This window comes from Benincasa hispida, chromosome 11 (assembly GCF_027475165.1).
Source record: "Benincasa hispida cultivar pf3 chromosome 11, pf3_genome.v1.1, whole genome shotgun sequence".
NCBI lineage: Eukaryota > Viridiplantae > Streptophyta > Magnoliopsida > Cucurbitales > Cucurbitaceae > Benincasa > Benincasa hispida.
In genome coordinates, this window is record NC_143488.1 from 72,600,179 (window position 1) to 72,611,913 (window position 11,735).

At 29.1% G+C, this 11,735-nt stretch overlaps 1 protein-coding gene across 1 annotated transcript; it reads left to right on the plus strand.

The window, feature by feature from the left end:
- The first annotated feature begins 1,603 nt into the window (after nucleotides 1–1,603).
- LOC120091693 (Eukaryotic aspartyl protease family protein) lies at nucleotides 1,604–4,564 on the plus strand. Its single transcript, XM_039049802.2, has one exon. The coding sequence runs from the start codon at nucleotides 2,959–2,961 to the stop codon at nucleotides 4,324–4,326; it is 1,368 nt and encodes a 455-aa protein (XP_038905730.1). The 5' UTR covers nucleotides 1,604–2,958; the 3' UTR covers nucleotides 4,327–4,564.
- Nucleotides 4,565–11,735: the final 7,171 nt, after the last annotated feature.

Below are 11,735 nucleotides of genomic sequence, written 5' to 3' on the forward strand. Positions count from 1 at the left end.
AAAACTAGACTTAATCTCAAACCTTACCTTCCTGTCTAAATTGCAAACAAATATACACAGTTTGCTTTCATATTAATTCCAACCCCCCAAAAAAATGAAGAGGCTAAATGAATGACCATAAATATCTTGCTTCATCTTCTGTCTCTTTGTTGGAGAACAATGAGTGAAACATTAACTACTTAATTATATTGTATAAACACCTCATATCATGTCTATATATTTTTTGAATAAATTATTTTTATTACTTTGAAAGTACTTATAAAACAAAACACATACTTCCTAAATAAATAATGCAGTGATAAAGTGGGATTTGTACAATTTAATCTAGTTTCTTTTGTGATTAATTTATTTATCATATTCAATTGCTATTTAAACGTTTCTCCAGTAAATTCAACTTAGAAGATAACATTGAAATGTGATTTTTTATTTTATTAATACTATACTATCAGTGTGTCTACTTTACAAACCTTATTTATTCATTGAACATTTATACTTTATTTTTTTCAACAATAATCCAACTTCACCTGTCAACACGACCATTCTTAATAGCTTCAAATCAAAACACAATATCTTTTCAAGTCAATGTAGAGAAGTTGAGTGAAGTATAATATGTTAAGTACATCACCTATCTCTAATAGCTTTTTCTAGGACGAGATAATATTTCAAAATCATAATCTTTTACGAGAACTAAAATATTTGAATTATATAGATCCTTTTGTTTCATAATTTTCATGTGAAAGTCAAAGTTTCAGATATGAAATGAATAGTAACTTTCTTTTGTAGTACCTAAAATATTCTAAAGCTCCAATCTCCCTCTTTTTCAGTGCCAAAAAACATGTTATATATATATACAAATAAAGTAATCAAATTATTCTTCATTCTGAAGCATCGAACCTTTTCATCCTCACCTACATAACCAATAAAAAAAAAGGAAATTCTTCATAAAGTATGCCCTTTAATGAGCAGAAAAAGGAAAAATACGAATATTTGAGTAGGAAAAGTTAGAAAAAGAATAGGGGAAAGATAATTTTTTTTAAAAAAAAAATCCTTGGGTGAGTAAAGATAATTTATAGTAAAATTTTTATCGATGGATAAAATATTTATTTAAAAAAATAATAAAAAATATTGATAGACACCGGTAGACTTTTATCCGCTATAGATTTCCATCAGTTTCTATCACAGATAGACTGATAGAAACTGATAGACTTCTATCAACTTCTATCAAAGAAGATTAAAATTTTACTATTTGGTATAAATAGTTTCTCTTAATTTTCTATTTTTTCTTCAAATTTATAACCATTTACAAATTAAAAGGAAAATGCTGGTTTTTAATTAATAAAAGAGAGATATAAAAATATAAAAGGAGGAAAATAAAGATATTTTGGTTGGTTAAAAAGTGAATTAGCCAATTAATTAATTAATTATGAAAAGATTAAATGATGTTTTTATTTTGATTATAAATGTAAAAGGTTGTTGGTAGTTAAAAAGTGTCACACTTTATCTTTTCCCATATCAAAGTGGTTGGTTTTCTCAATCCCAATACTTTCTAATGAGAGTAAAGGAAACCTTCTTAATGAAGGATCCCTTCCCTTGAAATGAATATATAGTGAGGATGACAAAGAATGGGCAAAATAGGGGGAAGAGAGAAAATGGAGTAAAAGAATGTTTCCAATACTTTCTAATGTTCTTTGTTTTTTGAAGGTATATATTGAAATTCAAGTAAAGTTTCCAATTCTTTTCTTTTTCTTTTTGATTGCAATGAGTTCTCTCATTTAAAAGAGAAATGAAAAATGAAAACATGTTAGTTTCATGTTCTTTCTTTTTCATTAAAAAAAGAAAAAATAATCTAGTTTTGTTACATGTTCTCTAGAAGTTTAAATTTAAAATGTAGAAATTTATACTTTTGATTTATGAGGTTTGGTTTATGTTGTAATTATGTTCATGAATTTTCAAACTCAACGATTTTATCCATAAAGTTTGCATTTTAATAGCATTCCTGGTCCTTGTAATTTTCTCGTTAATTACTTACAGAAAGTTAACATGACATCTATTTTTTTTTTTTTTATAAATAAAATAGAGGTGCTATATTGTTAATACGAAGGGATCAAGAATGCTACAAAATGCAAATATCAAGATAAAGTTGTTAAATTTGAAAATTTAGAGATTTAAATACAGCATAAATCAAGCCTCAAGTATCAAATGTGTAATCTTTTTTCTTTAAATTTTTGTGTTATACATATTTTAAATATTTATTTTGTATTTTATAAGTCTAACTTCTACCAATGATAAAATAAATCGTTTTTCAAAATTTAGAATTTAGCAATTCCATAATTATATAGCTTTTGGATCCATCAACTATAAAGTTAGGAAGATTTTTCTAAATTTTGAAAATACACACATCAACTTTATTTTTTTAACCTAAAGATTAAAATATATATATTATTTTTCAATGATGAAGATAGACAAGAAATGAGAAATTGTTTGAAATAATTACGAAAAATATTTTTAAATATAATAAAAAGAAAACTGTAAAAAAAAAAAAAAAAATACTCACAAGTTATTTCATATATTTGTTAATATACATTAATAATAACCTTATTATGAGAGTTTGAGGGTGGGTAAAAAACATATACAGCAGAGTGAAGAAGACCATACCACGTTCCTCAGCTCCAAACTTCCAACGGGCGAAAAGAGCCCTTGTGGCTTGTATCCTGTGACCGTGAAAGTTCTTAGGAAGGTGTTTTCCACGTGGCTTATTTTCATTTGCCATTACTTTCTCTTCTCTGAAACCGCAGCCTTGCTTCCAGCTCACCGCTTTGTCTCTTCTTCCTCCCCATTTATACTCCAATTCCTCCTTTCTCAACCTTCTCATCAACATTACTCCCATTCCCTTCATACATTTCCAATCCAATCCATTGCCATAACAATAGCAGGAAGAAGCCAACCCAAGCTTCTTCCATGGCTCCTCCTTCCTCTCTCTCTTTCTTCTACATTCTCCTCTTCTCCTCTGTTTCCGCCATTGCCAATACCAACCCCATCACCCTCCCTCTCAACGCTTTCCCCCATCTTTCTTCTTCAGATCCACTCCAAACTCTCACTTTCCTCGCCTCTGCTTCCCAAAACAGAGCCCATCAAATCAAAACCCCCAAATCCAACTCTGTTTCCAAGTCCCCTCTCTTCCCTCACAGCTATGGAGCTTACTCTACTCCACTCAGCTTTGGTACCCCACAACAGACTCTTCATTTGATCTTCGATACAGGTAGTAGCCTCGTTTGGTTCCCTTGTACATCCAGATATCTCTGTTCTGAATGTTCCTTCCCCAAAATAGATCCTACCGGAATCCCCAGATTTGTCCCCAAATTGTCCTCCTCTTCCAAGCTTGTCGGTTGCCAGAATCCCAAATGTGCCTGGATTTTTGGTCCCGAGGTCAAATCTCAGTGCCGGAGTTGTAACCCCAAAACAGAGAACTGTACCCAAACTTGCCCTGCTTACGTCGTTCAATACGGTTCCGGCTCCACGGCTGGGCTTTTGCTATCGGAAACCCTTGATTTTCCTGATAAGAAAATCCCCAATTTCGTTGTTGGGTGCTCGTTTTTGTCGATCCATCAGCCCTCTGGAATCGCCGGATTCGGCCGAGGATCTGAATCGCTCCCCTCGCAAATGGGTCTCAAGAAATTCGCCTACTGCCTTGCGTCTCGGAAGTTTGACGACTCGCCGCATTCTGGCGAGCTGATTCTAGATTCCACCGGCGTGAAGACCAGCGGCCTCTCCTACACGCCGTTCCGGCAGAACCCCTCTGTTTCTAACCACGCTTATAAAGAATATTATTACTTAAACATACGCAAAATCTTCGTCGGAAACCAGGCCGTGAAGGTCCCGTACAAGTTTTTGGTGCCGGGCCCCGATGGCAATGGCGGATCTATCATCGATTCTGGCTCCACCTTCACGTTTATGGACAAACCAGTCTTCGAGGCAGTGGCGCAAGAGTTCGAGAAGCAGTTGGCGAATCGGACGAGAGCCACCGATGTGGAATCTCTCACCGGATTACGGCCGTGTTTTGACATTTCGAAGGACAAATCGGTGGAGTTTCCGGAGTTGATTTTCCAGTTTAAAGGCGGAGCAAAATGGGCTCTGCCATTGAGTAACTATTTCGCTTTAGTCAGTAGCTCCGGCGTGGCATGTTTGACGGTTGTGACGCATAAGACGGAGGCGGGCGGCGGCGGTGGGCCGTCTGTGATTTTTGGGGCTTTCCAGCAGCAGAATTTCTATGTGGAATATGATTTGGTGAATGAAAAATTGGGATTTCGGCAACAGACTTGCACTTAGAAACGATGTCGTTTGGTGTATGTAGGTTATGTTTGCTAACTTTGGGTATTTGGTTGGTCGATGGCCGGTTAAGTTACCGGTCGGAGCTACAGTGGTTGTTTCAATTTGGCAGCGGCGGCGTTCAGATGAATTCAAAATCATTTTTTTTTTCACTTCCTTGTAATAATTATTCGATGCTGTTGTAATGATATATCTCATATTTCATAATGCGAAGAAAGAAAAGAATGTTGAAAAGTAATAGATAATGATCCCAAAAGTAAATTTTTTTTTTTCAAATTTCCTTCAATACATTTTTTTTTTTTTTTTGGAAATTTACTTTCATCCATAGGAAGAAGAAATAGCCGTTATTCTCATCCTTCTCTCTCATTTTCATACTTTATTTTTGAATTTTGATTATCAAATCGATTTGGTTTAATGTGAACCGTCATAAACTCTCTTTACATAGTTGTACTATTGAAGTCTTCTGGTTTTTTAACTAAAAAAAATTATTGTTAATTACAAATTTAATTTGTTTAATTTGAACCATGTTAAAATTTAGTCTCTATAGTTAATAATTAGAATTTAGTCCTATAATTTTTTACATATAATAATATTATCAAATCATAAGAACTAAATTCTAACTTTTAAAATGATTGAGACTAAGTTATAACTTTTTTTTCCATTATAGGAATTAAATTTGCAATCTAACCATTTTTTTTATATACAAATTGTTCAAATGGAAAAACAATTGAATTAACTTCATCGAACAATTTTTTAAAATGAAAAAAAAAAAATCTAATCTTCTAGAGAGTTGAGACAAATTTAATTTTAGAATTTATTTTCATCCTACTATAATTTGAAAATGAACCGTGTATGTAATTAACATTTTCTATTGTTAAAGTGATTGTTTTATGAAGATTTGCACCTACGTGGCTACATTCTTAGATTTTTTTTATCATTATTATAAGAATGGACTACTATGACTATGTGAAGACCCTAATTGAATTTTGTGTATTTTTACACTAGATTGAATATATTTATGTTTGGTCTTGAATATTTTTTTTCCAATAATATTTAAAATAATTTATTAATCATATTTTGAGAGTTATTTAGAAGTGACTTTATAGACAAATATAATTTTGGTCATTCTTCTTTAAATGAATGGTACATCAAAAGCCAATAAGAGCTTATCTCAATTGACACTTGTGTGTCTGGAGGACCAAGTGGTCTTTGGTCTAAATTCCCACTCCAATTTGTACTTAAGAAAAAAGAATGGCACGTCAAATTTGACGTGTAAATATTTAAAATGTCTTTTGAAAGAGAAAGTAAAATAATAGGGTGAGACATGATTTAAATTGGCATTCCTTAATAACTTAATTGAAATGAGAAGGAGACAAAATGTTATGTAAAGAAGGGAAAAAAAGATGAATAATGAAAGGAAAAAAGGGATGGTTTTGGTGTATTAAATAAAAAGGGAGAAGAGTGGGGTGGTTGATAATGAAGTTTGGGGGAAGACAACATGTGATTATGAAATTGAATGCCAACAGGAAAATTAGAGTCACACCCACATGGTTGTGGGTAATGGAAACTTGTCTCTTTTTTAAATTCTCTCTTTGGGGTTTTCTTTGTTAGTGCCTTCACTTGATCTCTTCCTCTAAATAAATTTTTTTTATAAAAAAAAGAAGCAAACTTATCTATATTCAATTCAAGATAGATACTATAAATTAATTGAACTTTAGGCTAAATTAATTAAGAAACTATAACTTCATCTTTTATTTGAAAATATCTTTTTAAAATTACAATATTTACCTTTACGTTTTATAAACACGACAAAATTAAATGGATAGAGACTGTTTAAGATGTTGAGATATAAAATGATACGTTAATATTATGAACTTAAAATTTGAATTTTAACATACCACACTCTTTAAGTCATAATCTACACTTATTTGAACTCTTATTTTTCATTCAATATCATAATGGATTTCTTCTCTAAGAATAATTTCGAAGTATTTAGAAAAAGTTAAAAGAATAATATTGTATTTTATATAATAGAGATTTTTTTAAAAGAATAAGGGGTATGTTTTCTTTTTCTTTTCATAATTTAGCCTTGTAATTTATTAGGTGAATTGTAGATTAAACTTTCATATTTTGTTTAGGTACTGAATCATGGACCATTGTTCTTTTAATTAATTTATTCGATTGTATTTGAAGCCACACGCAACATATTAGGTCTTGAATTTTAAAATGCTTCAAAGTTTTTGTTAAAATAATCTATGAAAAATTAAATGTAAAAACCACAAAATATCACTTGAAATTTTAAGATCCACAAATAATTTTGAAAGTTTATATATATATATATATGAGTGGTTAATAGATTTTTTTTTTTTTTTTTTTGACAAAATGATATATATAATATAGGAAAACTTTTACAGATAGAAAAAATATCAAACTATTTACAATCAACGTTTATCATATAGAATCAATGATAGACTTTTATTAGTTTCAATCGATAGATTTTTATCAGTCTCTATCAAAGAAGATTAAATTTTGCTATTTTGTGTATATTTTTCCTTATTTTTCTATTTTTGAAAATTCTCGTATATTATATATAATAAATTTGTTGATGGAATTGAAATTTGAAACCTTAATTACATCATATAAAAAAATAGATGCATCAATTGATTTTTTTAATATAGAGGAGTAGAAGGATTTGAATTTTAGATCTTTATATTTTATATAAGTTGAATTATGCCATTTTGAATATATTTTAGAAGAATAGTTGAAATTGAATTGAAATTGAATGGTAAAAGAGAATGATCAACTAAGCATCATCAATCATTTTTCCTTTTTTAACTAACAATAAGTATCATCATTTCAGAAAAATATATACTTTTTCTCTTTTATTGAACAATTATTGTCATAAGTCGCTAGGCCACCATAATGAGTTCTCTTAAATTCAACGCTTAAAATGTATAATATTATGAATATTTTTATGTATAATAATATTTTTTAATGATTTGCAACATTTGTTTCCCAATTTCTTTTAGAATTTTTTTTTTAGTGAAGATTAGTTAATCGAAACTCGAAGATGATAACAAAGAAAAAGAAATTAGAGAAAATAAGAACTTTTATTAAAATTTCATAAGTACAAATTGTTCTTTGATAGACGCAGATAGTAGTCTATCGCAATCTATCATAGATAGACGATGCAGATAGTAGTCTATCGCAATCTATCATAGATAGACGATAAAATTTTATTATATATATTTAAAAATATTTTGATTTATTTTTTATATTTGAAAGCAACTCATTAGTTTATCGATTAATATATATTATGTTTTTAAAATTTTATGAAATTAAGAATTTGGTACACTTTAACGGTTTTATAATTTAGAGGTTTAATTTTGTACATTTAATGGTAAAACTAAATGGGGTATTTGGGACAAGGACTATTCTAAAATTATAATAACTCCTATTGTTACAGTAAATATTACAATTAGTTACAATCAACATCATTTCAAAACTCTCCTTTGCTATAGTATTGACTATTTACTATGAGATTTTTTTTTTTACTATTTTACATTCATCATTTTTTTTTCTACGGTATTTACTATTTTTTTCCAAACTATAACAATTTACCCCTCAAATACATGCTATTATAACCCAAACTAAAATAATCTAACCTCCAAATACAAACTATTATAATTCAATATAATAATTTAGGACTATAATAACAAACTTTTGGCTTCAAACCCTCCAAATAAGATTTGAAGACAGTCATTGACATGGATTTTAGCAAGTAGAAAGGGTGAAAAAGCTACCATTTGACAAATTCACTTGATAACTCTCATTAGCAGAAAGGACATTTGAAAGAAACTAGATCATAATAAAGTCAAGAGGGTATTTGGTCACTTTCGGCCACCACTATAAATATAAAAAAAAAAACTTATAAATGTGAAGACCAATAGTGATGCTTAAAAAGATTTAGAAGCTATAACTTCTAGGATAAAATCGAGCACTAATGGGGTGCAAATGATACATACTATACATGTACTAGATTAGTTATTAGTAAAGTACAAAATTAAATGACAAAAATACCAGTGACCTATTTTAAGTGCCATCATTATGATTGATCCAACAAGTACTTTTTGGTAAACTTCTTTCAATTTCAAATTTACCTAACATTAGAGAGTGTGATCGATTGAATTGGGAGTCTTAAGAGTGTTAGACTTTAAAAAGGGGAAAAAAATACTTTGTAGAAAGTCTATTTTGGCAGAAAACGAAGACAAAAATCCCATAAAGAATAAAGCTTTGAATCAAAGCTACTAAGAAAAAGCCAATTAGTATAATTATAATAAGACTAGGTAAACTTAAAAGATTGTATCATAAATATTATTTTAATCAACAGTGGAGAGATAGAAATCATCATAAAGTCTTGAATTTTATTAACTTTAAATGTTTGAGTTGTTTGGAGGTCCAACACGAGATAGTATATCCCCACATCTTATATTAGGTTATTTGGAGGCCCATTATCCTATCTCACCGATTTTAATTGTTTGTAGGCTCATTTTCGGAACGTGTTTCATATCTCATCGTCGTTTTCCTTCCGTGTATTGTATATTATCTTAGTGCTTGAACATACTCGATCATGCTTGAACATGCTCGATCATACTCGGTCATACTCAATCGTTCATACTCGATCATGCTCGATCATTCATACTCGATCATACTTGATCGTTCATACTCGATCATGCTTGAACATACTCGATCATGCTCGCATATTTTGCACGTTTCCAATATTATACATTATTAGTTACCTCATTTATTAAACTCCACCAACTTTATTAATGACTGTTCTGATTGTTTGTTGATTTTATTAATGACCGTTCTGATTGTTTATTGATTTTATTCCACTTGCGTATTTTCACTACTCATTCAATCACTTTATTAATGACTCAACCAATTTATTACTTGGATTTGAGTTCCTTCATGATGTAAACTTAATATTCTAAGGCTAGTCATATTTTTTTAAAAAAATATTTGTTGGGGTTGTTATTAATGTTCAACAACCATCCCTCTCCTTTCACTTTTCCTATATAACAACATTGGTCCTTCTCTATTTGCTGAGAGCCTCCACTATCTAAGATTTATTTTGTCAATCCGATGAGTTGCTTAACTTCAGTTTCTCCTTCTTTATTTTCTAATGGTTCTTTTATTTTCATATTATTAAATTTCTAACTTTTGGTTGTTTGGTGTGTGGTAGGGTGCCTCATTGTGTTTTGATCCGGCAACCCATGGACTTCATCTACTTCATAGAAGTAACATAGGTACTTCTCTATTCAAACTAGTTCTCTTCCTCCATTATAAGTATTTCTAGATTTTTTCTAACTTTTTTTTATTGTTTTGTTATGCAACCCAAACTAATACAGAATATTCAATTAGTTTGAGGTTAGTGTGTTACTTTTTTTTTTCCTATATTCCATTTCAGTTGTATTTTTTTGTGTAATTAATTTTAGCGTGTTACTTATATAATGGATATATTACCTTGATTGTTTGACATTTTTTGGTGTTATTAATTTTTTAATTTTTTTATGAGTATTTGCATTGTCTTCATTTATTTTTAATGTTTACATGCTTCTTAATATTGAAGTTACCTAAGTTACCTTGCAAAAGTGTGAGAATTTTATTTTTGGAAGATTGAACAATAAAAATATAGCTTAACTAATTAATATATATAAATATATTACTTAGACTAAATAAATTTTAGTAATTAATATAATCATTTTTAATTATTTAATATAAATTATCACTGTAATCATTTTAAATTATTTTAATATAAAATTAAACTGTATATCATATTTTGAGATTGGAAAGAATAAAAAAATGCAATCAATGTCTTATTCCAAATAGGATGGATACAATAATTGGATTATAAGATTTTTTTTTAAAAAAAAATAGTGTTCAGACAAATTATTATAGAGTACAAAAACTGAACCAGATAGCATTGACATAATCATACCCAAACACACATATCATAACAACTTTGCACACCTAAACACATACATATCAACTTAGACATAATAACTCTACATACCCAAACATAGATATCAAAACTCCCCACATCCTATATCATCAGTGCCCCAAACAGTCCCTTTGTTGTATATCCCTTTGTTGTATAAGTGAGCTATTTTTGTTTTCCCTATTTTTATTTATATTTTATTGTATATCCAATATAAGATTTAGTATAATATTTCAATTTTCTTGGTGTAGGTTCGTAATAGTTGCCTATTAATTAAGAGAATTTATATGTAATAAATGGTCATAATTATTGTATTATTTTTCTGACTGACATGTTATTATGATTAATTTTGTTGGAAAAAAAGGAAGAGAGATAAAAATAAAAATAAATTAAAATTATATTTATTTAGTATGATAGGGATGAGATATTCAAACTACGAAACTTTAAAATGTTTTTCTAACAATTTAAAATTATAATTATTTGGTGGTTAGAGACTAAATAAATTGAAGATTAAATAAATTGAATACGTTACAGCAATATTGTAAACAAGTAATAAAACACAAAAGTAGGGTAGGAGCATCATTTGGCAATCATATGGAGGGTAGTACGGGTACCTTTTATCTTTATCCCTTTCTTTATGAGAAAGAAAAAGTAGTTCGCGATGATAGCTACGCAAAATTTTGTTTTGAAAAAAGTTTAAAAGAAAATAAAAAGGGAAATTTTTGTTTTTGTTGTAAATCTGAGGAACACAACCACGTACAATGAGAATATGAATATAAAAAAATAATAATATAGTATATAAAATAAATAAATAATAAAAGGTAAATAAAATAATAAAAAATCGATTTTTTCACGATCTCCAATCTTTTTCGGATTATTTACTAATATTTTTGTGAGTATTTCAAATCTACCCAAATATTACTATTTATAAGCAATTTGGCAGGTAGGAAATGAATTATATGGACAATAATGATATGTAATATTGATACACATAAACAACATATGGGTAATAGATAAGTGACAAATAGCCAATGAACACTAATAAGGGACGTCTATGTTACACCTAATTTATAAAATATGTCTCATTAAAACCTTACTAGGAAAAAACATATTGGGAGAAAATCCTAGTGAAAGAAAAATGGTACATATTTAATATAATCTGGTACTTTTAAAAAGTATATTTACTCCCTCTTATAAAAATATCACTTGAGATATCTGAGTCATCACATTCCAATGTTGTGCACCCATTTTTCAAAGATTGTGGTAGGTAATACCTTTGTAAATAAGTTTGCCAGATTATCTCTCGAACAAATTTGTTGTACAATGATGTCATTTTCTTCAAGATCATGAGAGTAGAAAAGCTTCAGTGAAATATGTTTTGTTCTATCTTCTTTAATATATCCTTCTT

Excerpts from the sequence above, each read along its gene's own strand:
- LOC120091693 (XM_039049802.2), top strand. The coding sequence starts at position 2,959 with ATGGCTCCTCCTTCCTCTCTCTCTTTCTTCTACATTCTCCTCTTCTCC.